Source organism: Giraffa tippelskirchi, chromosome 6 (genome assembly GCF_054371585.1).
Source record: "Giraffa tippelskirchi isolate mGirTip1 chromosome 6, T2T-mGirTip1v1.2.pri, whole genome shotgun sequence".
Classification (NCBI taxonomy): Eukaryota; Metazoa; Chordata; class Mammalia; order Artiodactyla; family Giraffidae; genus Giraffa; species Giraffa tippelskirchi.
Genome location: NC_137280.1, coordinates 46,219,371 through 46,245,797, shown reverse-complemented (window position 1 = coordinate 46,245,797; position 26,427 = coordinate 46,219,371). Strand labels below are relative to the sequence as shown.

Genomic DNA, 26,427 nt, shown 5'->3' with positions numbered 1-26,427 from the left:
GCTATTTCTATGTGTAGCTCTCTCTCATCCTATAAAAGCTCTTGCCCATTGGTTGGAGGGATGTGGGGGGAGCCCATCCTCCCCCTCACTCCCCCACCCCCAAGCCCCTGGTTCCTGGCATCTCCAAAATAAAGCAAACATTCCTTTCCTCTTTATTGGCTTTGAGAAGCGAGCAGCAGGGCTCCTGCTTTCAGGTGGTGCTGTGCTGGGTGCAAAGACTGTAACTCTTACTAAATTCTGTTGTATTATTTTCTAAGGAACGTGCAGAACTTCACATTTCCACCTCCACTGTACAAGAGTTCCTGCTTCTTCCACATCTTTACCAGCACTGAGCACTTTCAATCTTTTGTTGTTGTTCATTCACTCAGGCGTGTCTGACTCTTAGTGACCCCATGGACTGCAGCACACCAGGCTTCCTGTCCTTTACTATCTCCTGGAATTTGCTCACTCATGTCCATTAAGTCAAAAATTTTGCTACTCTTATAATATATATGCAAAATGCCATTTAATTGCTTTCCTCTGCATTTCCCTGCAATTGAAATGCAACTTTTCCTGTGTATCGGCTCTTTGCATGTCCGCTTCTGTGAATGGCTATTAGGATAAAACAAAGTTATCCTCTTTCTCACGTAATGTAAAAGAAAAAAATCCATATAGAATAAAGGCTTAAAGAAAAAAATTGCCAAATCAGAAGAAAAAAATATCCTAGAACAAGTGTATAACTTTGAGCAGAAGAGATAGTTGACACTTTAAATAGGAGAAATCTAAAAGCCACAATGGAGGAAAAATTGAAGGTAGGTTTGAATTTATAAGCATTAAAAGTATGTATATTGATTTTTGCCTTACAGAAAAAGTTGAAAGACAAATGATAATCAGTTAAAAAAAAAAAAGCATGTGTTATTTATAGGTTACAAAGGATTAATATCCCTAATACATGAGACTCTTGGAAATTGATGCCAAAAAGGAAAAAGAAAAAGAAGCAATAGAAAAATGAGCAAAAGATACATATCCAGTGATATTTTCACTCACACACCACATGTATTTAAAATGTAGACAAAATGTGTGTTTCTATCTGAATATTGAATCCAAGGCTCATCTCCTCCAACGTGACCTTCTCACATTCGCATTCATTGCCTGCCTGCAGGGCCTCTTGGCATTTGGGTCCAATTCCTCGTGTGCTGTGTTGCCTTTAGGAAACCTCACCTACCTACTAAATCACATCTGAATTTTCCTTTTGACATTTCCCTCCAACCTCTCCTTTTAACTCTGCAGCCAACTCACAGTAACTCAATTGCCTCTTGAGGCCAAGAGGGAGTATTCAGAAAGCTCTATATGCAAAGCGAAAGGCTCCCCACATTTCATGATTTCAGGTGTATCCTACAATGGAAGGACCATGGCCAGTTCCAGAGTTTAGAAACTGAGACACAGACATGAAGAACATACTTGTGGGCATGGGGTAGGGGCGGGGGAGAGGGTGGAACAAATTGAGAGCGCAGCACCTACATATACGTACATTACCATGTGTGAAACAGATAGCTAGTGGGAAGCTGCCGTATAGCACAGGTTGCTCAGCTCAGTGCTCTGTGATGACCTAGAGGGGTGGGATGCAGAGGAGGGATGAAACGGAGGCTCTAGAGGGAGGGGATTTATGTATGTGCTGTGCTGTGCTTAGTTGCTCAGTCGTGTCTGACTCTTTGCAACTCCATGGACTGCAGCCTGCCAGGCTCCTCTGTCTATGAGGATTCTCCAGGTAAGAATACTGGAGTGGGGTGCCATACTTAACATCCGATTCAGGCTTCCCAGGTAGCTCAGTGGTAAAGAATCTGCTGCTAATGCAAGAGACTCAGAAGACACAGGTTTGATCCCTGGGATCAGGAAGATTCCCTGGGAGAAGGAAATGGTTCCTTTCTCCCTAGATGAGAGCACATCTCTCACCAGCTCTCCTCTGCTACAATCACCACTCCCAGTAAACTCACCTTTCAAAGCCCTGCCACACACAACATCCTTTGAAAGCCCTCTCTGGTCTTATACTCAACCCCTAAGTTTTAGCTGTCAGTCCCCTCTGAATTGTTTGTACCTTGTACTGTTTTTGCCTTGTAACTTTAACTGTATTTGTAATTAACATTTGTCATGACAACCGGAGTATTAACTCAGCAAAAGGAAAGACACACCTACTTTGTGGGATGCTCAGCACAGTAGTAGGTACAGAGCTGATAATCAAAAAATATTTGCTGAACGAATAAATGAAAATCATAGTATCTTGTCTATTTACATTATATCTGTTGTAAGCACCTATAATGATTGTTTGTTCACTTGTGCATTGCCCACTTCCCTCATGAAAATATGGTCTTCACCAGAATCAGGGCTTTGCCTGCCTTGTTCGTAGCCCCTGATACTCCTAATATCTGGAACAACTTGGGACATGAAAGTGAAAGTTTTAGTTGCTCAGTTGTGTCCGACTCCATGGGCTGTAGCTTGCCAGGCTCCTCTGTCCATGGAATATTCCAGGCAACAATACTGGAGTGGGTAGCCATTTCCTTCTCCAAGGAATCTTCCTTACCCAGGGATTGAACCTGGGTCTCCCACATTGCAGGCGGATTCTTTATCATCTGCACCATCAGGGAAGCCCAGCTTGGGATAGAAAGGTGCTCATTGAGAGTATGATGAATGAACGAACATAGGTCCTAGTATATGGTATTGTGGGCTAACTTAATGGAACTTTGAGATTATCCTCATCTCCATTTTCAAACCTCTAGGATTAAATATTGTGAATGCTCCCAGTCTCTCTATATTTTTAAGTCATTTATATGTAACACTTGATGAACCAATCACTATATTATATACTTTATAACACATACAAAAATAGACATTATAGTAAGGATGAGATCAAATAAGTGCTAGATTTTGGGGGGTATCCTACTCTGAAGACCTATTTTTCTGGATGACATGAGTCACCCACAGTTAAACTGCTTACAGTTACAAAGTTAGCTGCAATTTTTTTCAATATTCTTTAACCAAAAGCCTGTTTTAAGACAGAATTCTTTAAAAAAAATTTTTTTTTATGTGGACCTTTATTGAATTTGTTACAATATTTCTTCTTTTTTTTTTACATTTTAGTTTTTTGACTTCAAAGCAGGTGGGATCTTAGCTCCCCAGCCAGGGATTGAACCCTCACTCCCTGCACTGGAAGGCGAAGTCCCAATCACTGGACTGCCAGGAAAGTCCAGAGATAACATTCTTTTTAATCAAAGTTCTAGAATGCATGAGAGTGAAGAGACTAAGAAAAATTATTTGCAAGTGATTGAAACATGATTTTTATTCAGAAGTTATTTTCTTGTAGTTGTGAGGTTGAGGTTATTGGTTAGGGAGCCAATCAAGCGTCCATAGATTATAGGTGATGTGTACCCCAAAAGTGAGAACTTCAAAGTACTAAAAAGTTAGATAAAAATTAAGGATGAGGGCTTTTATCAGGCGACAGTGTAGTAGTAAAAAAATTTATGCAGACACTTTCCTCCCAATCCATGCCCCACAGAGGCAAGAATGAAATAGTCTTTAATCCTCTTCAGTGAGTCAGAAGACATTCAGCTTGGTCTGGGTTTTGATGATCACTGTTACGGCAGCTTTATGGTGTGGGAAATTGCTAGCAAATATTTTTCCTGAATTTTTTCTCAAAGTATAACGGGTGAGCTCAGGCTGGGAAAAATATATGTCCTGGGGGATGTATGTAAAAATATAATGGATTCTCCCTTCAGTCACTTCAAATGCCTTTTGCTGACCCATTGTATTAACTTTTAAATAAAAATCTAAATATGGATTTAAATGGACTGTGGTGTTGAGACCACTGCAGAATTTCTCTTTGAAAACTCATCTACTTAAACACACATATCAGCATGATGCTGGCTGTTTCTGGCATTATCCTAAACTGAAAAGCCTTAAGCCCTGCCTCTGTGTTTCAGTCTTTCCAGCATCTGCATGATGTGCAGCTTGCGCCAGTTAATGCTTCATTGAATACCTGACAATCTCATTTTCGTTCAGAAATAATAATAAAAAAATGCTTGTTTTACTTCTCAGTCGTTAGTTTGGCTCTGAGTGGTATATACTAAACTTACTGACTTCTGATTCTTCTTTGCAATGCTTCTAGAACAGTTTTGGCATAAGGCACCACAGAAGCCAAAATCCTTGCTAGAGGGTTGATTTTTTTTGTGGGGTGGGGGAGGGAATTTACACATGTTTAAAATTACTTTTTCTCTGAATATAAAAGTCACTCATCCTTCATGTAGAATCAGTAAATAGAGGGGAGGGAAGAAGAAAATCACTTAAAATGCTTTCACTTGGTCATAATAATCACAATATTTTGGAGCATTTTCCCCCAGATACAGTTAACATACGAAATCATAATTAAACCTGAGCTGTTAATTCAGTTCCATATCCTGTTTTCTCCCCATTTCATATTGCACATCAAGATTTATTTGTAGATGTTTACAATGGGTACAAAAGACAGAACAGACACGTGGACATGGGGAGGGAAGGGAGGGTGGCATGAACCGAGAGTAGCATTGACATATATACACTCACATAGCTAGTGGGAAGCTGCTGTGTAGTGCAGCGAGCTCAGCTGGATGCTCTGTGATGACCTACAGAAGTGGGAAGGAGGCTCAAGAGGGAGGGTATATATGTACACATGTGGGTGATTCACTTTGCTGCACAGCAGAAACTAACAACATTATAAAGCAATTATACTCCAATTAAAAAAAAATTCCATCACATGCACTGTAATAAGCCTTTCTCTCATTGTTGAGCATATAGGTAGTTTCCTTGTTGTCATTGTTTAGTCACTAAGTCGTGCCCGACTCTTTGCGACACCATGGACTGCAGCCCGCCAAGCTCCTCTGTCTGTGGGATTTTCCAGGCAAGGATATTGGAGTGGGTTGCCATTTCCTCCTCCAGGGAATATTCCTGACCCAGGGATCGAATCTCCATCTCTTGCGTTGACAGGCGGATTCTTTACCACTGAGCCACCTAGGAAGCCCCAGGTAGCTTCCTAGGTTTTGATCAAGTAAATTGGTGAGGAACATCTTTCCATACACTAAATCTTTGCCCATATTTCAGAAAATCCCATTAAGAAGTCTTCTTAGAAATGAAACCCTTGAGGACACCAACGTTGCAATAGAGTAAATGAATTGAGTATACATGTGCTAGGCTCTGTCATAAGCACTTTGCATAGTTAAGATAATTCAGTATCAGTTCAATTCTGCAGATGGGGAAACTGAGACACAGAAAAGTTAAGTAACTCCTTCTAAGGACACTTAGCTAGAAAGCAGAGAAGCTGGGATGTGAACCCAGGCTGTCTAAGGATGGGGCTGGTGCTTCTATTCTTTACGCTGTGCAGACTCTCTAATCACTTATGTAAACATGATTTTAACAGGTCACAAACTCTTAAGTCAGGAAGGAACTGACCTACCAATTGAACCCTCAGACATTACAGAAAGCAAGGCTCTGGAAGATTACATAACTTATTAAAGTCACACAGACAGCTAGCAGCAGATCTAGAACTTATATCTTCTGACTCCTCATTCTGTGGTCCAAAAACTTGCTCTACAAAGCATGGCCTGCAAACCATAGCATCAGCTGTGCCTGAGAGTCAGCTACAAATGCAGTCTCAGGCCCTACCCCAGCCCTCAAGAAAATTCACTTTGTTAATGAGTTCTCCTGGTGATCTATTTTCAACACTAGACTTTCGGAAGTCTGGCAATGCATCTGCAAACTTGATAGATCTTGTTTCAAGGAAAATCTGGATATAAGTTGCTAGTATTTCCATAGCATGAAAACAAAATCCTCATTTTTCAGTTAGTTAAAGATCTGATGGTAAAGAATCTGCCTGCAATGCAGGAGACACGTGTTCACCTCCTGGGTTGGGAAGATCCTTGGAGAAGAGAATGGGAACCACTCCAGTATTCTTGCCCAGAGAATTCCAGGAAGGAGGCTGGGGGGCTACAGTCTAATGGGTTGCAGAGAGTCAGACATGACTGAGTGACTAATATTTTCATTTCAAAGCTTATATTAGGTTGAACCACATGAAATTGCTCTTATTTTAGATAATATATCTAATAATAATAAATCCTACAGGTACCTGTGGCTGTGAAGACTGGTCTTGAGGAAGAACAACAAGATTCTTTCCTCCCAAAGTGTACACAATTAGGAAGAATGAACAATTAAACAGACAATTATAATTCAAAATGATAAGTGCTACCAAAGAGCATTCCAAGAGCTCAGGAGGAAGTTAAGCGATGTCCTGAAAGATAAATGCTATGAAAGAAAACAATTATTTCCTTCTATTAGTGACAAGAAAGATGGGCTTGCAAGCTTTATCTAAATTATTAAGTGGGTATCCCCATAAGTTGTCAGATTCTGATAAAACAAATAGGTGAGGAATATAAGGTATTTTACAAAATACAGATGATGTGAATTACTGCTTAAACTGTGAAAGCAAGATGCTTGTGTTGTTCTTAACGATGACAGTAGGTAAAGAAAGTTACAGGTCTCATGGCTTAGGGCGTGCTATTCTCATGGGTTCCAATTTGGCCATTTCTATTTTTTGAAGTTAATGGATATTTTTAGTTGGATGAAATGAACTGGCTGCCCAAAGATTCTCTGGAGTAACTAATACTTGAAAGATACAATATGCTCACCAGAAGTGATGCATAACTTTTAAATAAATTGTACAGTATATGTCAGAATACAAAACCTTTGTTAAATACCTACCATAAATTTTTTCTGTTCTCAGTAAATCACTCCTTTAAGTATCTGCAATTGACTTTTACACAAATGAGCTTGGGTCATCATGTTGATTTTGCATTGTTCCACTGGTTGGTTTAGAAGGCTTAATTTGAGGGGAGGGAATTAACTGAATGTTTGAATTGGTAATATTCCATTTTACCATTTCGTCTAACTTTTTCTTATTGATTGCTTTCCTAGAAAGAACTTAGGTATCAATAGCTGGGTCCACGGTGCGCTGTTCAACCTGTAGTTAAGTACTCTCTCTATAAGTTGTATTAAAGGAAAAACCAAATGCTTTTTTACCTGTAAAAAGGAAGCCAACATGGTGGCAAGTCCTTTGGCATTTCAGATCATATGTTTTCTTGAAAAACTATGTATTAGTTTCAAAACTTCAGAGTAAATTCTCTAATCTTAAGCTCCCCCCACCTACCGCCTTCTATTCTTGAGCTGGTTCTCCTTTCTCCCCTTTTCTCCCCACAACTCCTTACTTCAAGCCTTTCTAAGAAGCTAAGCCTCTGTCACAAGGGCCAGCTGCTTTCACACAGTTTCCATCTGGATATTTACAGATTTTACTAAACTTGACTGCTGCCCTGGGAAATGTGCTGAGCTCCAAGCAGAAAGTGTTGTACATCTCAGGACACTTTGAACCACACAGCACTCTATTTGATCAATTCTATCTGTTGAATTTTTTATTGTGATCTTTTTTAAAGAAAGCCTGCCTCTGGTCTCCAGGGCCATTCTGTTTCTATGGTATTTGGAATTTATTATATATGGCGATCTAAATAGGGGAATGGAATATAGGAAATACCAGCAGACATATTCTTATTGCATCAAGACACCCAAAGAGTTAGAAAAAGATGAGCTAAAGGGAAGAACATGGACAATAAAGCTCTGAGAGATCATGTGGATGTACAAGTAGATAGGGTAGGGGGTCCCCAGAGAAAGAGTATCAGGCATGACTTTCTTGACATAAGAGAAGCCATTTTTGGCATTTTGTGATCTAAGCCAGGCTACAATGTTTGCCCTTGAACAGGTCTCGGTAATTAGTGATCTTAAGGGAACAAAGCTTCCCTGGTGGCTCAGATGGTAAAGAATCTGCCTGCAACGCAGGAGACCCAGGTTTGATCTCTGAGTCAGGAAGATCCTCTAAAGGAGGGCACGGCAACTCACTCCAGTATTCTTGCCTGGAGAATCCCATGGACAGAGGAACCTGGTGGGCTACAGTCAAAATAATGCAGGAACAGATTGGCTGTCATTAGGTAAGCAAAGTAACAATAGCAAAGATAATAAATCAGTTGTAAAGACTGCCAGCTCAAACACATTCTTGAGCTATTTTGCAGAATTCAATCCTGCTTGACCCTTCAACCACCAGCTCCATTGGAAACTAACAGATGATCATGTTGACCTTATCTGATCCTTGTGACTTCTTTCAGCTAAAGCCTGGACTCTGTTAGTCTTTGCCCTAATTCTAGGCTGAATTCTCCTCTGCTCAATTCCTTTTATGGATATGCATATACTGCCCAAATCCCTTCATGAATATGCATGTAACCTTCAGACTTCCCTGATGGATCAGATGGTAAAAGAACCTGCCGGCAATGCAGGAGACCCGGGTTCCATTTTTGGGTTGGGAAGATCCTCTGGAGAAGGGAATGGCTACCCACTCTAGTATTCTTAATTGGAGAATTCCATGAACTGAGGAGCCTGGTAGGTTACAGTCCATGGGGCCGCAAAGAGTCGGACATGACTGAGCAACTAACACACCCATTCTTAGCTTAAAACTTCTCCAATTTTGCTGTTCAGGGAGATATTGCTTTGGGAAAGGTCCCTTGTGTTCTTTTTACTTGCTGCAAGTAATAAATCCTTCCTTCTCCTGATCGTTGCTTGGTTGTGTCTTTTGACTCAACAACCCCCAAAAAGAGGTGAACCCAGTTTTGGGGTAATGGAAGTTCCCTGATTCATCAAAATTATTCAGAGACCTAGGGAAGATATTAAACTCAACATGAATCAATGAGTAAGGAGCAATCTATAATCTCAAATGCATCCATATGTATTTCTTAAAACAGGTCCCCCACCTCCGGGATCTAATGTTTGGTGATGTGGCACTGATATAATAATAATAGAAATAAAGTGCACAATACATGCAATGTGTTTCAATCATCCTGAAACTATCCCCTCTTCCACCCAGCACCAGTCCTTAGAAAAACTGTCTCCCACAAAATCAGTCCCTGGTGCCAAAAAGTTGTGGACCACTGCCTTAGAAGATAGAACAATAACAAGAAGGCAAGGATCACTTCTCTAAATTTGGTAAAAAGGCAATGGTGAATAGTTATGTTGACCAGCTGGTGACCATTCTGATACTTGCAGGAAACAACAGCTTTGCCTCCAATCTCCCCTGCCATCCCACCCCAGGAGTCAGAATGCTTTTCAAAGCATTTTAGGAGGCTGTAAAACATCCAAGACCAAATTTGGGAAATTGTGTGAGTGATACCCAAGACACAGTGAGCAGGGAGGAATATCGCACCTCCCTGACAAGAGGCGGGTGCACCAAGGCACATACAGGTGTCCCCAAGCAATCTCACATTGCTCCTGCAGTCATAGGTGCCAAATGGTCTCTTTCTCACTACCTTGATTGATGAAACATAGTCTGGCAAAACTGCTGGCAGATGTCAGCACTCTGATTCCTGGTTTATTAGTTTCCTTCTTTGTCCCCCTTCTCTTCCTCCCTTCACTCCTTTCCATCCATCTAAACTTTGACTGAATTTTGTTGTTATTAAGTCATGTTCAACTCTTTTGTGATCCCATGGACTGCAGCCCCGCACGCTCCTTTGTCCATGCGATTTTCTAGACAAGAATACTGGCTGCTGCTGCTGTCACTTCAGTCGTGTCCAACTCTGTGCGACCCCATAGACGGCAGTCCACCAGGCTCCCCCGTCCCTGGGATTCTCTAGGCAAGAACACTGGAGTGGGTTGCCATTTCCTTCTCCAGTGCATGAAAGTGAAAAGTGAAAGTGAAGTTGCTCAGTCGTGTCCGACTCTTAGCAACCCCATGGACTGCAGCCCACCAGGCTCCTCCGTCCATGGGATTTTCCAGGCAAGTGTACTGGAGTGGGGTGCCGTTGCCTTCTCCAGGGATCATCCTGACCCAGGGATTGAACCCCAGTCTCCTGCATTGGCAGGCAGATTCTCTACCACAGAGCCACCAGGGAAGCCCTTTACTGAACATGCCAAACACTATTTGGGGACTAAGAATACAGATAAGGATAAGATGTAGCATCTTACTTTTAATTTGCTTATAACTGAGAAGGAAAGACGGGATGTCCCTGTGGTAAATGGGGATGGCTATAAATGACAGAGCGAGTCTCTGTAATCTCAGAGCAGAGAGCCATCGCAGATGGCTGCCAGGGAGCTCTTGCTGGAGGAGCTGTGTCTGAAAGTCTCTTGGAGGGCAGGTGGGCAGGCATGGGGGAAGGAGGCCCCCCCCCACCAGAAATATACCCCACCTAGACAAAGGTGTGGAGGAAGAGAGGTGGTAGTGATGGAGATGGTTCACAGTTTCAAGATGAAATAGAGGTCTACCAGCAGGGCAACAGCAAAGAGCAACTATTTCCTCAAAGGTTCAATTCTAGCCATGTCACTTGGGTGCTGGCTCTCACATGGTTCTCTAACTTTAGCTTATATCACCTCCCTACAGCCCAGATTGCTAGGCTATCCCCCACCCCCTCAGAGTTCCTCACAGTGGTGTTGTTGGGGGGCTGCACATTACATTTCTATCAAATTCCCAGGTGATGCTAATGCTGCCGGTCCAAGAACCATGATCCCTGCACAGGGACCAGTCAAACAGGCTCCCACCCCACTTTACTGTCTCCCATGGGGCAATGTCTACCCTCAGATATAAACGTGATTCCTGGTCTCATTCTTCTCATGACTCTCTCTACCCCTTCTCTATGCTTCATTTATCTTCAAAACCCTTATCAGAACTTAACACTATGGTTTATGACTTTTCTGTCATCTCATGAGGATATAAAGTATTGGCCACCTGATGTGAAGAGCTAACTCATTGGAAAAGACCCTGATGCTGGAAAAGATTGACAGCAGAAGAGAGTAGCAGAGGATAACATGGTTAGATAGCATCACTGACTCAGTAGATATGAATTTGAGCACACTTCCGGAGATAGTGGAGGACAGAGGAGCCTGGCATGCTACAGTCTATGAGGTCACAAAGAGTCAGACATGACTTAGCAAGTGAAAAACAACAACATGAAGATATAAACTCCATGAGAGCCTATTTCATTCACTCGAGTCTCAGGCAGTGCTGTATTCTGAACACCTAAACTCCTGTATTCCTAGTACTTCAGACAGTGTTGGCACACAGTAGCACTCAGGAAATAGCGCTGACTGAATGAATGAGGCATTGTCTGACGAGAGCCAGAGAGGGGACCTTGTGTAGTCTGAGGTAGAAACACTGGAAGCGAAGATGACTCAAGATAGAAGCCACATTGCCTTGATCTTGAAGGGAAAAGATACATTTCTTTGCTCTTGTAAGTAAAAGGCTTGGGTTTTGGAGTGGGAAGAAGAGAGGTTAGGTCGACTGGAGACTTGAGGTAATTGGAGAGTTTTTAGGGTAGCTGTTGTGGAGTGCGAACCACCTCAGCAAACTAGGCTTCTAGGGAAAAAGAGAAAGAAGAACTCCTCATTTGAGACAGAGGAAACAAGGCAGGCTACATTTCTCTCTGGAATACTGATGTGGTTTTCCTATCAGATATCATATTAAGATGCTTCCCTACCTCCCATTTGCAGTCTATTCCCTATTTCTCCTACACAGAAACCTGAACACTTGGGGAGAACTGGTCTCTCCCACATGTGTCCTCCTCCTTCTAGGTTGTAAGTCAATGGCTTAGAGTATTTTTTTTTTCTGGCAGCCAATTTCTAACTACTCCAAACACTGTGCTACACAGGCTTGTCTCAAATGTCTCAAACCTTCCATATGCTTAGTAAGTTTGATGCCAAATATATTGCTAACACATAATCATACACACATTACATATGTTCCATGGAAACATGATTGACAGACTATAAATAGGACCCCAACCATCTCATGACAAGCTTTGTAACCTCATTACATTCACAAAAATCACCAAAAGGAACTTAGTAGAAACTTAGGTGATTTCATGTATTGGGCTGATAAGAAGTGGACCATCTAAAAGGTAGATGGGGATGCGAAAGTGTGGAAAATGAGGTCCTATATGCAGTGGCTACAGTCTGTAAGTGCAAAAATAGATCAGGAGTCTCACCTGGGGATAAGATGTGTGATCTTATGAAAGTCTCATCTTTCAGTGGTTAGTAATCTCTAAGGCTGAAATGCTATCAAAATAAATGATATGTGTGTTTAAAAAAATTTAAAAAGAGCAGGAAGAGGGTGGGTTGACCTAATATACTTGAATTTTCATTTGTTTTTTTCCAGTTTAGATTATTGGATTAAAACCTAAGTACTCAAGATGCAGGGGTTACTGCTATCTCCTTTGACAATTCCTAACCTGACTTGGCTACACATTCCTAATACTGGAAAAGATTGAGGGAAGGAAAAGAAGGGGGCAGCAGGGGATGAGATGGTTGGATGGCATCATTGACTCAATGGACATGAGTTTGAGCAAACTCAGAGACAGTGAAGGCAGAGAAATCTTGCAGCGTGCTGCAGTCCATGGGGTCACAGAGAGCTGGACATGACTGAGCGACTGAACAATAACAATCTTACCTGGGGACAAGGAATGATAAGTCATCATCCATCGGTACTCTTGGTACTTGATCAGTAAATGTTGTGAAATGCGGGAGGATGGAAGTTCTGGGAAAATGGAAGAGGAGACAATGCCTCCTGTGCTCAGGTAACTGACAGGAGGAGGCAGAGAGAGGCCCATTTATTTGATTAAAGTGAAGTCGCTCAGTTGTGTCCAACTCTTTGTGACCCCATGGACTGTAGCCACCAGGCTCCTCTGTCCATAGAATTTTTCAGGCAAGAGTACTGGAGTGGGTTGCCATTCCCTTCTCCAGGGGATCTTTCCAACCCAGGGATCAAACCTGGGTCTCCCACATTGCGGGCAGATGCCTTACCATCTGAGCCACCATGGAAGCCCCATATTTATTTGATTAAGAAGATCCATTTTCAGAGGTATTTTAATGCCCCAGGAAGATAGAAGGTAATGGAAAGGTAATCAGTTTTGTAATAGCATACATCTACACAAGAGCCTTTCCAACTAATATTAAACATAATCATTTACCTAATAAATATAGTGCTTTATAATAGATTTTGATTTATAAAGCACTTTATCATTTCATTTGATGCTAGAGAAATACATAATAGTGGCAGCCTATACTTTATCCTCTCTTCCATTGCTAAATCATTTCTGCCCTCTTTCATTTTGAGCTCCAGAAGTTGCTCTCACACAAATCTCCAGAGTTAAACATGTATTCTTTCTGCTTTCAATTCCAGCTTGGTTCCTCACTAACCTAGAGGTTAGCGATTCCTGGGTCTGAAGGAAGGGACAAAGGAAGAAAGGAAATGATCCTCCTGGAGGGCAGGATGACCGGCCCTTAGAGGAGAGGCTGTCTAGCAGGAGCCTTATATAACCATGGAGGCTGGCAGCTGCTGTCAGAACTGTGGCAATGAAAGCATAAAGGAGAAATGGGGAAGATAGACCCCCATCTTTCTCTCCTTCCCCCAGTTCACCTGCTGGGAAATGGAGCTGGACACAGCTGCAGAAGCCCATCTTGCAGGTATAGAGAAAAGAAAAGGGGAGGATGGATGGGGAGATTTCTGACACTAACCTTCCTGACTGGCTTCACAGCTTCCTAACAGCTTATTTAAAGATGTATCCACACCCTTTTGTGAAACTGTGATAGATTGAGCAGGGTCCCCAGTGGCAAGATCTAGATAACACGAGGAAACCTAGGATGATCCTCAAGAAAATGATGGAGCTGGATCATGGTTCCTTTACAAACATCTCTACCAAGAGCTGGACTCTCAGTAATGCCTGGTGGTCCTTCTTAGGGTTCAACTCTTCTCTCTCAGGAACAGTTTAAATCTAAATCTCATTTTTTTTTTAATTGGAGGATAATTGCTTTATAATATTGTGTTGGTTTCTGTCGTACATCAACATGAGTCAGCCACAGGTATACATATGTTCCTCCCTCCTGAAGCCCTCTCCCATCCCCCTCCCCATCTTACCCCTCTAGGTTGTCACAGAGCACGGTGTTGAGTTCCCTGTGTCACACAGCAAATTTCCACTGTGGAGAAAAGGTAACCCTCTTGCACTGCTGGTGGGAATGTAAATTGACAGCCACTATGGAGAACAGTATGAAGATTCCTTAAAATCTAGGATTAGAACTACCATATGACCCAACAATCCCACTACTGGGTATATACCCTGCTGCTGCTGCTGTTGCTAAGTCGCTTCAGTCGTATCTGACTCTGTGCAACCCTATAGATGGCAGCCTACCAGGCTCCTCCGTCCATGGGATTTTCCAGGCAAGAGTACTGGAGTGGGTTGCCATTGCCTTCTCCAGTATATACTCTGAGAAAACCATAATTGAGAGAGACGCATGTACCCTAGTGTTCATTGCAGCACTTTTTACAACAGCTAGGACATGAAAGCAATCCAGACATAAATCATCTCTCTTTTTATCAGGTTTTCTGTCTATGGTCTCTTCTAGGACTACCACCTCTCCATCTACTTTAAAGAGAAATGAGAGACCTGCTAGCATCGTGTCTTCAGAGACCCAACTCCATCCTTCTCCCTCTCCCTCTTCTTTATGTGTAGTCTTGTTTTCTCTTTTCATTCCTACCACCTGGCATAAAATATGGCCATTTCTTTCCTAAGAAGTAAAAGCAAAATAATTAAAATTCTTCAACTCTAGTCATTGACCTCTATTTCCACGCCTATCATGGATAAGCTTCTTGGAATTATGGTCTACACTCACCGCTAACTTGCTCACATCCCATTCATTCCCCAACCTACTGTGCTCTGGTTTTCACTCATTTTTCCACCAAAATCATTTGATGACAAATATGATTTCCTTAATGGACAAACCAATGGATACTATTCTGCAGTACTTGATGTGACTGACCTCTTCCTTCTTGAATCTCTTATCTTCCTCTAACATTTTGGGTTTCTTATTCTCTCTCTAGGCCTTTCTACTTGTTTCTTCTCTAGTTTCCCCCCACTGTTCTTTTCACATAATCAATACTTTCTGGGTGTTTCATTGTACATTCAAAGTTAAAATAATTCCCTACACATCCGTTACTGGAATCTATGTCGGTTTAGATCTTTCCATTGCGCTTTTAGACCCATCTATCAAACTGGGGCTTCCCTGGTGGCCCTCACAGTAAAGAATCTGCCTGCAATGCAGGAGACCCGGGTTCCTTACGTCGGTTGGGAAGATCCCTGGAGGAGGCAATGGCTACCCACTCTAGTGTTCTTGCCTGGGGAATTTCATGGACACAGGAGCCTGGTGAGCTACAGTTCATGGGGTCTTATAGGGTTGGACACACTGAGAGATTAACACTTTCACTACTTTCTCTTTCATCCAGTTGGGCACTTTATAGGAACCTCAAACCATACATATCTGAGAAAGTACTAACCTTCTCTGCTAAGTGCTCAGTCCTGCTAACCTGAGAATCACTTTATACTACTTCCTCTTGCTTCTCCCCTTTGGCTTACCCAGTTGTGAAAATCCTACCTCCTAAATACTTTTTAAATTGGTTTCCCTCCTTTTCCTTCAATTGTCACTACCAGAAGCCAGGCTCTTCTGGGTATTACCATGGTCACCATACCACCCCAGTCTTCTTGCCCCCAAATCTCTAGCCCTCAAGCGTCCCCTTCTCAAAGGGAACTTTCCTTAAGAAAATCTAAATGCCCTGCTGAAAAGTCTTCATCAGCACCCAATCACCTTTGGGAGAAAACAGCTTCATATTATGGGACATAAAGTGATTTATGACTTTGAAGCCTTTCATTTTAGCTATGCTTAATTTTCTAGACTTGACAAGTTCTCTTACCTGTAGTTCTTTGTGCATTCAATATATTCCCTGTATCTGGAAACCCTTAATCTGATTTCTACTTCTTTATGACCAAGGTCAGGGTCATGTCCTCTGAGTACCAACCATTTGAAAGAAAACTACCTTGCATATTTAATAATCCACTCAAATTTCTGTTTGTTTTTTAAGATCCATCTTGCAATCAAGAAGCTTCTTTGACCTCTCTCCACCCTTCAGTCTGGATTAAGTGACCTTCTCTTGCACTTACCCAACTCCAAGAGTTCTCTCTGAGGGCACCATGACTGCAGAGTTGGAATTGTTTGTTTTCTTGCCTGAGTCCTCATTATGCCGTGCACATGTACCGTTCTTTTATCTCTGTCATCCCAGACAAGCAGAGGGCCAGACTCTCAACAAATATTTATAGAAATGAAATGAAAATCCTCCCTCATTAAACATGTCTTAGCCTTGCCAACTCACTTTACTTCATTCCCAGCTACTCTAGGGAATAGAAAAGAGAGAGAAGTTTTCTGGATTCAAAGACTGTGTTGTCAACTGTACCAAAAAAAAAAAATGTTATGAACTTGGCTGACCTGGATTTTAGTTCCAACTCCACCACCAGCCCTGAAAATCCCTTTACCTTTTTGGAGTTCTGCTTCCTTATATATATTAAATAAAAGGATTGGGCTAAGATTTTTTTTGTTTGTTTGGTCTCCTTCAGTTCTGACACTCTAGTTTTAAAAAGATCATATACAGAATAAAAATGCACACTTTCGAATCACCTTGAAGTGTAAAATCCTGAATGTTCATTTGGATGGATTATTTCTTCAGGAGAACCAAGTGGAAGGGAGAATGGCGAGGTGGGGTGGGCATTTATTAAGTAACAAAGTGACCATTGAGGCTGATTGCTATTTATATCACAGTATGTTCTCCCATATCTGGCCATTATTTCATAGCCTCCTTTGCAGCTAAAGGGACTTACCTGATGGCTCAGTTGATAAAGAACCTGACTGCAATGCCAGAGACCCGCTGCAATACAGAAGACCCGGGTTCAATCCCTGGGTCGGGAAGATCCCCTGGAGAAGGAAATGACAAGCCACTCTGGGAAATGGCAACCCACTCCAGTATTATTGCCTAGACAGAGGAGCCTCTTGGGCTACATATATTCGATGGGGTGGCAAAGCATCAGACACAACTGAACAACTAACACACACACACACACCTTGTGACCACCATTCTCTTACATAGAGAGCCAGCTCAGCCATAAAGATGAACTACTGTGACATTCTAGGGTTCCTACAGCTAAGGGCATAAAATTGATTCTAACCAGTAGTGAGTGGTATTTGAACTTCTGGGCTGTGATTTTAAAAAGAAAGAGGAGAGACCATCCCTTTCCACTTTCCTGCAGGCTGGACCCAGAGGCTGGAAGACTCCTTCCTGACACATTTGGGAGCTGAGTGTTGAGCACAGCAGAAGCATAGCACAGACAGACCCCTGAGTCTCTGTCACCATCAGCTATACTGGTTTTGGATTTTTCACATGAGAGAGAATTAAGTTTCTTGTTTAAGCCATTGAATTTTGGGGTCTTTACTTGAGCAAAAGAGAGAAAGAAAAACAAGACAACCTAACAATATCCTTAAGAACACAGATATTAAGAAAATGTTTTACTATTTTCAAAGTATACTGAGAAAAAAGAACAAAGATGGTAATTTTGTTGAAGAAAACCAGATAGAAGTTTGTTTCAACCTTTAATAAGAAAACTAATTCTTAAGGAAATTTACTATACTACCCAGAACAAGATCCTAAAGCTTCACATGCTGCTTTATCATAAAGAAGTTAATACCCAGAAGGCAGACTGGAAAGGCATTTATTTGTCAAAGCAAATGCTAATCCTATATACCAGTTATCTACCAACTGATCACAATGAAGACTGTAAAACAAGTCATCAAAAGAGTTTTTATTTTCCGTTCAGTAATTACATTTATAAAGACAGAAAACACAATGCTTTTGTAGCCTGCACAATCTAAGCCATGAAGTTATGAAACATTAACATCCTTCACTGCTTTTCACAGGGTGGAAGTGATTAGGCTTAATGGCATTACCCAGAAGGTATCCTGGCGCCATAAAATAAAAGCTCCGTCATCAGATTGGGCTCCACTGGAAAAGCGGTCCAGAAGCACAGGAAATGCTCCTCCTCCCACTAGCTCACTGGCAGGAGGAATGCTGATCCCCACGGAGTACCATCGACCTGCCAGTTCAGGTCAGGAGTAGGGGCTGCAGCATCAATGTCCTTAAGAAGCCAAGCTGGCAGCCCCAATACACAACACAGGGCAGGGAAGAAAACTTTTGGTATAATAAACAGTCCACAAGTGGGTGCTGTACTCCATGCTAGTGCCTAAGGAAAACCAAAAATAGACTCCCACTAACCAGCGTCACGGAGAAGGCAATGGCACCCCACTCCAGTACTCTTGCCTGGGAAACCCCATGGACGGAGGAGCCTGGTAGGCTACAGCCCATGGGGTGGTGAAGAGTTAGACACGACTGAGCGACTTCACTTTCACTTTTCACCCACTGGAGAAGGAAATGGCAACCCACTCCAATATTCTTGCCTGGAGAATCCCAGGGACGAAGGAGCCTGGTGGGCTGCCATCTATGGGGTCGCACAGAGTCGGACACGACTAAAGCGACTTAGCAGCAGCAGCAACCAGCGTCAAGTGCTAAAAGGAACTTACAGAAGACACCAGAGAACCATTCCATTAATCACATGCCAACTTGTGGGGACAAAGTTTCAAAACAACCTTAGAGCCCACCATACACCTTTCCTAATGCCTAATACACCTGATGCCCCAGTCTATATCTTTCGCACACATTTAAAAATATTTTTTGATGTGGGCCATTTTTAAACTCTTTATTGAATGTTACAATATTGCTTCTGTTTTGTGTTTTGGTTTTTTGACTGCGAGTCATGTGGGAGTGTAGTTTCCCCACCAGGGGTTGACCCTGCACCTCCTACATTGGAAGGCAAAGTCTTAACTACTGGACTACAAGGGGAGTCTCTATCACACACATTTTAATCTATTATTCATGATCTGAGATGGCTCCTTCTTACTTTCGGTCCTTATTATGAGCAGGGCCTGCCTGCCTTGCTTGTTCAGGATGAGCAAGGCTGAAGCTCTCTGTTCTCTTTACAGAGGAGTTTTAGGACTGAGCAGAGTGAAATAGAGGCAGAGGAACCAGAGAGTCTGATAATAGAGGCCTTGAGAGCCTGGCAGAGAATGGATTTGATGTATTTGGCAATAGGTGGCCAAAGAAGATCTTTGAGCAAGAGAGTAACACAACACAAGTGTTATTTAGTGAGGTCATCAGTACAAGAAGGACTATAGGCAGGGAGATCAGTTAGCAGAAAGTTACCTTTATCCAGGCTGAGATAAAGACTTTGTAAACATGGCTAGTAGCTATTACAAGAGAGAGGACAAGTGGGATGTTTTTTATAGGAATGGAAGGAACTAGAGATAGACTTGCTCTTCAGGAATGAAATAAGGTAGTTGAAGACCTAGAGTAAAGCACATCAAGGAAACAGACACAGTGAAGAATAAAAGGCAGAACCCACAATTTTCCACCCAAATCAGGACCCTTCTCAGACTGAAAGAGGGGCACTGGCAGTTACCACCCCAGAACAGTATGTACAGACAGGGCCAGTCCATGGCAAGTGAGGACTCATGGTCAACCCATCTGAAAAACTTTAACCACCAACATAGACGATAACTCTCCGATTCATGAGCAACTGGATTGCTTTTACTCTAGCCCTAGGTTTCCAAAAGTTCAGAGCATTACTAGGAAGCCACCAGTGAAACTGAAGCTGCAATTCTTTGGCCACTTGATGGGAAGAGCCGACTCACTGGAAAAGACCTTGATGCTGGGAAAGATTGAAGGCAAAAGGAGAAGAGTATGGCAGAGGATGAGATGGTTAGATAGCATCACCGACTCAGTGGACATGAGTTTGAGCAAACTCTGGGAGATGGTGAAGGACAGGGGAGCCTGGTATACTGCAGTCCATGGGGTCGCAAAGAGTTGGATATGAATTAGCAACTGAACACCGCCACCACCCCCACCATCAGAAAGGTAAAAGACTTACAAGCTGCTTTGAGCAGTGGAGGGGACTAGCTAGAGAGCTAAGGTGGAAAACAAGGATGACATCCCTGAAGTCAAATCTATTCCCCCAAGTCTCTACTTCTCTGCAATATGTCACATCCCAATTTGGAGCCTCTCTGCTCACAGGATTTCAAGGACCAAATGCCTTTAAAAATGTCATTTTCTTCAATTCCTGGATCTCGATATTCCATTCCAATGGATGATTGGTGAACTTGACCAATAACTGGGTGTCTGTATGGGTGGGGATTAGAAGGGGAGGGGCAGAGATGGGAGGACGAGTGCAGCATGGACACTGGCTCATCAGAACACACCAACTGGCTAGTGGGCTGTGACCAGCCTGCCCATACCTACGCAGACCCTACACCAGCGTTCAGTCCCCCTTCGTGGCTCTGGTGGTGGAAGTCGTGCTCGCTCTACCCCAGCCCAGGTAACCAAGGCTGGGTCACCAGAAGAGGGGAGAGATTTCTCCCTCCCTCTTGGTGCATTGAGCTCTCTTATCAAGCCCACAGTAGGCTGCTCATCCCACAACACACTCAAACGCTGTGTACCTCCTAATGTTACATGTGGGGCTACTGTCTACTAAACTGCAAGCTATCAGAGGGCCTTGGCTCTTGTACTCTTGGCACAAGCAGGTGTTGGAATAATACTGAAGGCATTAAGTGCACACCCACAGCCGCTTTCTGTGCTACTTATTTTGGTAACAATCTAAAGTTCCTTTGTCTCCCATTTTTCTATCTCATATGGTCTCTGCCTGCTCTTCTAATAACAATTTGCCATCAGTGACTCATCATCATCTTAGAGAAGGCCACCAAGAGTCAACTTCCAATTTTACCCACATAATCTACTCCTTTCTTTCATCATCCTATTATCAGTTCCCTCAACACGGTGAAGTCTTCAGTTTTTCTGAAAAAAATCATTCTTTTCTATGTTGAATGGGGGGCACAGTGAGAAGTACAGTTTGTTAAGTTAGGCAGAGCTGGCTTAGAATCCCCACAGTGGGTTAATTAGCTGTGAACTTGGATTGCCCTTTTGTCCCTCACTGAACCTCTGTGAAATGAGGATACCAAAAATCTCATTAGGCTAATTGAGAAAGTAATATTTTTATTAATGTTTTATATTAAGTACTGGTAAGTATTATTAGTAAGTAGTTGACATGGTGTTAAAAAAGCTAAGTGCCAAAAACTATGCAATACTCAGGCTGTTACATGTAATCCTTATGACAACTTGGCAGGGAATATTGTCTCAGTGTCCCAGATGAAGAAACTGAGGCTCAGAGAGGTTAAGGAATTTACCTTAAGGTAACAGAGCTACTAGGAGTGGGAAAGCAAAAACTGAAAGGCAGGCAGTTGAACTTCAGGACTTACAAACATTACATGTAAAGGCAGAACTGAATAGGCAGTTCTTGGAATATCATAGCCACTTTGCTTCTACAGTATTGCCAGAATTTATTGTGTCACTGGCTTAGATCTCTCTTTTACCATCACTGAAACAAAAAAATCTACCCTAATTTCATGTCATGCAGAAGATTCTTATTTTTTGCCCTCAATATCACAGTCTAGTAAATAAACAAGTCAGCTTCCAGGAATATGAGGGGATAAGGGAAAAGGAGAGAACACAGAGCGACGTTAGCCCCAGTTGGAGTCTCATTCACTGACTGACATTTTTTTTTTAATCACCCAAATGTTTGACCTGTATCATAGCTCTTAAAATCTGCTAACAGAGTACCAATAAATGTTATTTGATGTCAAGTTATTTTCCACACTTGGCTTCATCCCTTTTCTACATATTTTTAAATCTTGCTTGTAAGTAATTTGATACAGTTACCTGAAAAGGTATTCATTTATGTCAGATTTTCCTTATAGTCTCCCTACACTTTTTTTTCCAACATGCTTAAATTTGCCATTTTTTAAGCATCTTATTATACGACCACACCACACGGCTGTTACTAGTTTAGAAAGACTAGGCTCATTAGCTGCTCTTAAAAAGCACGCTGGTCTGCCCTGTGTATCGTTTTTGTTCGTGCTTGGAGTCCTGCAAATGATGATCATATATTATCAGATTCAACCGAGACTCACAAAAAAAATGGTTTTTTCTTAAAAAACTGCAAGAAATAGTGCTGCTTCATAATTACTACCAATAATAGCCAAATAGATTACTTAAGGGACAAAAATGAGGTGGTTTAGAACAACTTTGGATGAGAAACAAAAATAATGTTCAATACCGTTCTATCGTATTGTTTCACCTGGTTCTAGCTAGACTTGCAAAAAGTATTTCCTGGGGAAGTAAAGCAACAGAATCCCAAACCTACGCAGCATTTCTGTCTTTGGTGGTGAGAGAATGACATGTACCTAATGAAGGGAAGGCAAAACCCCCCATTTTCAATGGTGAGTGTGCTCAGAGACATCTCTGGATAAAGGAGAAGCTCTCCTGTGATGGACAGGGAAGGCTCCCTTCCATGTTTCATTGTTTCATCTTTTCCTTCCAACTTCCAGACACCTCTAATTTATACATTTGGGACTAACTTATTATGGAGCAGCCAGAGAGAAAATGGCAATTACTTTCTTTGCAGAACAACAGAAAAGATAGTGCAACTTCGTCCTGAAAGATTCCAAGTTCTCTAAGAAAGGCCACCGCCTTTGGCTTCCTTTCCTCTGCTAAGTGGTGCTTAGGGAAGTGGGCACACCTGCTCTGCTAAGCAGACCTGCTCACTTACCTTTGATGAGTATCACACACTAAAGTCATTATGGACTGAGCCACAGCTGAGTGGAGGAGAGAGGTCCTATGTCACACGGGCACATCTAAATCTGATATGTGTTTATCCATTAAAGAGTCAGAGCAAACTCCTCCACACCTTAGCCGGCACCATCAGCCACTAAACACAGCTTCCATACCGAGGTCTCCAAGGGCGGTGACCACCAAGGACAATATGTAAAGCCTGGACAGTGTATGTCCAGGAGACACAAAAGCATCTCTTAGATGTAAACTCCGAATACTCCCAGAAATACCAGAGTGGAAATTTTGGGGATGTTACTATCTACAGTCTTTATCTCCACCAACACCCCTACTCCATCATCCTGCATCTCCTTAAACTGAGGGCACATTTTACAAAATTTCCTCTGTACCATATTCAGAGGGAACTCTATAGCTGTGCCCAGATTCTTCAGGAGAAAAAGAGAAACAACTCTCTTTTCCAGGGTCACACTTACAAATTCTTCTCTACATGATTCCTAGAAAGAACAACTGCTTTAAGACCAGGCCTTCATCCAGATTGATATGAAAACTTTCCTCTACTGGTCCTCACAGAGCACTCGTAGACTATTTAGAAAGATTTAATACTCTAGTTTTTCCTTCTCTGTAGAAAGGAACTGAACTAGAGGAGCTATTTAAGGTTCTCCCAACCTTAAAATGCAGGAATGCCAGCATTTCCAGATTCAGAGAACGACCCCCTGCAAATTCAAGCAAAGCACATGTTGTGTATTTCACAGTAAGCCTTCAGGATAAGACATGCGCAGTCCCACATGGTTCACACGCAGCCCCGTGCCTCCTCACCGAAGACAAACAAAGCATGCTAACCCACAGAGGGGGAAAAACGCACACAGTGTTCCCCCTCTAGGTTCTCCCTTCAGAAAAACACCCATAATTTTGCACCTGACTACATTTATTCGGCTTATTTTGAGTTGACTCATTTCCATCGCTCAGATTTGAAAATCTTTCTAATAACCACGTTGTAGGCTAACAAGCACTCAAGAGAAAATAAAAAGTCACACTCGATTCTTAAATTAATCGCTGGTGAATTTCCACCCACTGCTCTTGCATACACTCCTCAAGGGGAAGCTTTAGTTTTCAGGTCGCAGTTCATGTGGTACAACTGCATCCTTGTGGCCGAGCGAGCATACACCAAGGCAGATACTGCACACACTGGCCACAGTGATTCTAAAGACAGAATCCGAATCAACACTGGTCCACGGCTCAGGTTGGCACATCATAAAGAGTATGAGAAACTAGACGTGTGCCCAGCACATTCTCTCCAGAAAGCCTGGGACTGCATGGACATTTAAGATTAAGTGGCCAGGAAGGCATACAGATTCACACAGAGACCACAGACCAGAACAAGTGAGGCTCACTCAGGACCAAACCAGCGCCCCCTCCCCCCCCCGATCCAAGTCCAAGCCGTGCAGGGCATGAAAGGTGCTCCACTCACCCAGCATAGCTGTTGCTGTAAAGGTGACTGTGTCCTGGGCACAGGCTCTTCCAAAAGAGCAGGCAGAGAAGAAGAAAAGCTGCTGTCTGGCTCCTGGGCTTCCCGAAGAACTTCATAGCGTGAGGATGAGAGGGCTGCAAAAGTTCCTCCTGTAGTTACAGGCACCCCCTCCACACGGCACACTTCCCTGGGAGAGGGTGGGGGCGTGGGCTTGGGAGGGAGCAAAATGTGACACTTCTTTCCAGCCTCAGAGAACAAAAAAAAAAGTTGAAGCAGCTGAGGGAGGGAGGTTGCTGCTCAGACTTGGTCCTGGGATGAGAAGTAGCAGCACACACAGCCCTGCCCTGAACTGAGCTGATCCTTAACCAGGCTCCTTCCAAGGGGCCGGGCCTCCCCGGGCTGACTCACCACCGGGGTTTGCTGAGTGCTGCTTCATTTGGGTAACTCCTCTTTTATTTTCTTGTTTTGGAGGCTTTTTTTTTTTTTGCTTTCCAACAATAGGATGCTAACTTTTTACAACAACCTTCCTCCTTCCCTAGAGCTTCCCCGATGACTCAGCAGGTAAAGAATCCACCTGCAATGCAGGAGACACAGGAGATGGAAGTTCGATCCCTGGGTTGGGAACATCCCCTGGAGGAGGAAATGGCAATCCACTCCAGTATTCTTGCCTGGAAAATCCCATGAACAGAGGAGCCTGGTGGGCTAGAGTCCAAAGGGTAGCAAAGAGTCAGACACGACTAAGCACAAGTATGAGCGTGAATTGCAAAAGATTTGTTTGAGGATGAGCTAAAACACATAGGTGTAGAACATGGCAGGCTTTGTGTTTTGCTCTACCAAGGCAAATTTCTCCTTGGAGTCCACCTCCTGAAATGCACAATGAATTCAGTCTGGATGAGCTGGGGACCTCAGGTGTGGCCGGCCAGCCTGGGTCCCCGCTCCTACCTGAACCAGGTCAGGGTAGCCACTTCCTTGGGGTTCAGGGAGCCCCATGCCGATTTCACATCATCTGCAGCACTCAGGCCTGCGGCCAGTTCAAAGGTTCTCGTGGGGAACTGAAGGACTCTGGGTACTGAAGCACATTCCCCGCACATTTGGAATCACTTAGGGAGCCAGGCTATTTAAATCAATTCCGGGGGTGGGATCAAGTGTTGAAAAAGCCCCTCAGGTGAGTTGGAGTTCAGCCCCCTTGCTGGTCTAGAGCGGGCTTCTCAAATTTGGGCGTGCACACACATCACCTGGGAATCTTGTTAGTACACAGCTTCCGAGGCAGCAGGCTGGGGTTGGGGCCTGAGATTCTGCATTTCTAACAAGATTAGAACTGATGCTGGTACTGCTGGCCCTTCAGTCACACTTTGAGGAACAAGGCTTTACTTTACAATGAGTTCTGCTTTGGCTTCTCTCTCTAAAAGCTAGGGGGTGGAGGAAACCTTGAAGGAAGTTCCTTCTTGTTTTTCCCATGTTGGTGATGAAGAAGGCTTTTTTTGCATTTACTTGCTTCTACCCCCAGGGTTCCCAGGTGGTGCTAGTGGTAAAGAACCCACCTGCCAATGCAGGAGATGTAAGAAACTTGGATTCAATCACTGGATCAGGAAGATCCCCTGGAGAAGGAAATGGCAACCCATTCCAGTATTCTTGCCTGGAGAATACTATAGACAGAAGAGCCTGGTGGGCTACAATTCATGGGGTCTCAAAGAGCTGCACACGACTGAAGTGACTTAGCATAGCACACACACTTCTACCCTCATATACCAGAAAATCCATCTTTGGGGAGGATGTGCTTTGCATTAGTAAATAAGAACATGGCTATTTAGGGTGTCTCCTGCTGTTCCCCATGACCAGTTGCTGTCAAGAGCTCCTGCACCTTCTAACATGACAGCCAGAACCCCTGGTAGAAAAGAAGTCACCAAATCCTCCTCCTGGAGACTTGAACCAAACACATAGGCATTTGGAGCATAACAGCTGAAAAATGATTTTCGCCTGAGATGATTTTCTAAAGTTTTCCCCAACTTCTTTGTTGCTTTACTCTCGCTAAGTCGTGTCTGACTTTTTTGCAACACCATGGATTATAGCCCGCCAGGCTCCTCCATCCACGGGGCTTCCCCAGGAACACTGGAGTGGGTTGCCATTTCCCCTTCCAAGGGAATCTTTCTGACCCAGGGATCAAGCCCGCATCTCCTATGTCAGCAGGTGGATTTTTTACCACTGAGCCACCCGAGAAGCCCCTTTCTCCAACTACCCCAAGATTACTTTGGTTAATCTCTTCTCCATGTCCCCCTTC

At 43.0% G+C, this 26,427-nt stretch overlaps 1 protein-coding gene and 1 long non-coding RNA gene across 3 annotated transcripts in view; one reads left to right on the top strand and one right to left on the bottom strand.

Annotated features, from left to right (window-relative positions):
• The window catches only part of CPA6 (carboxypeptidase A6), a 275,220-nt gene extending 250,924 nt beyond the window's left edge, over positions 1-24,296 (bottom strand). For both annotated transcript variants that reach the window (XM_081503243.1, XM_081503245.1), the window contains exon 1: positions 24,150-24,296. In XM_081503243.1, the coding sequence (XP_081359369.1) occupies positions 24,150-24,265 (116 nt within the window). In that variant the 5' untranslated portion in view covers positions 24,266-24,296. The remainder of the gene's footprint in view (positions 1-24,149) is intronic.
• On the top strand, positions 11,068-14,668 carry LOC145510967 (uncharacterized). Its single transcript, XR_014057307.1, has 4 exons — positions 11,068-11,312; positions 13,259-13,542; positions 14,002-14,065; positions 14,479-14,668. It is a non-coding gene; the product is annotated as an uncharacterized LOC145510967 (long non-coding RNA).
• Positions 24,297-26,427: the final 2,131 nt, after the last annotated feature.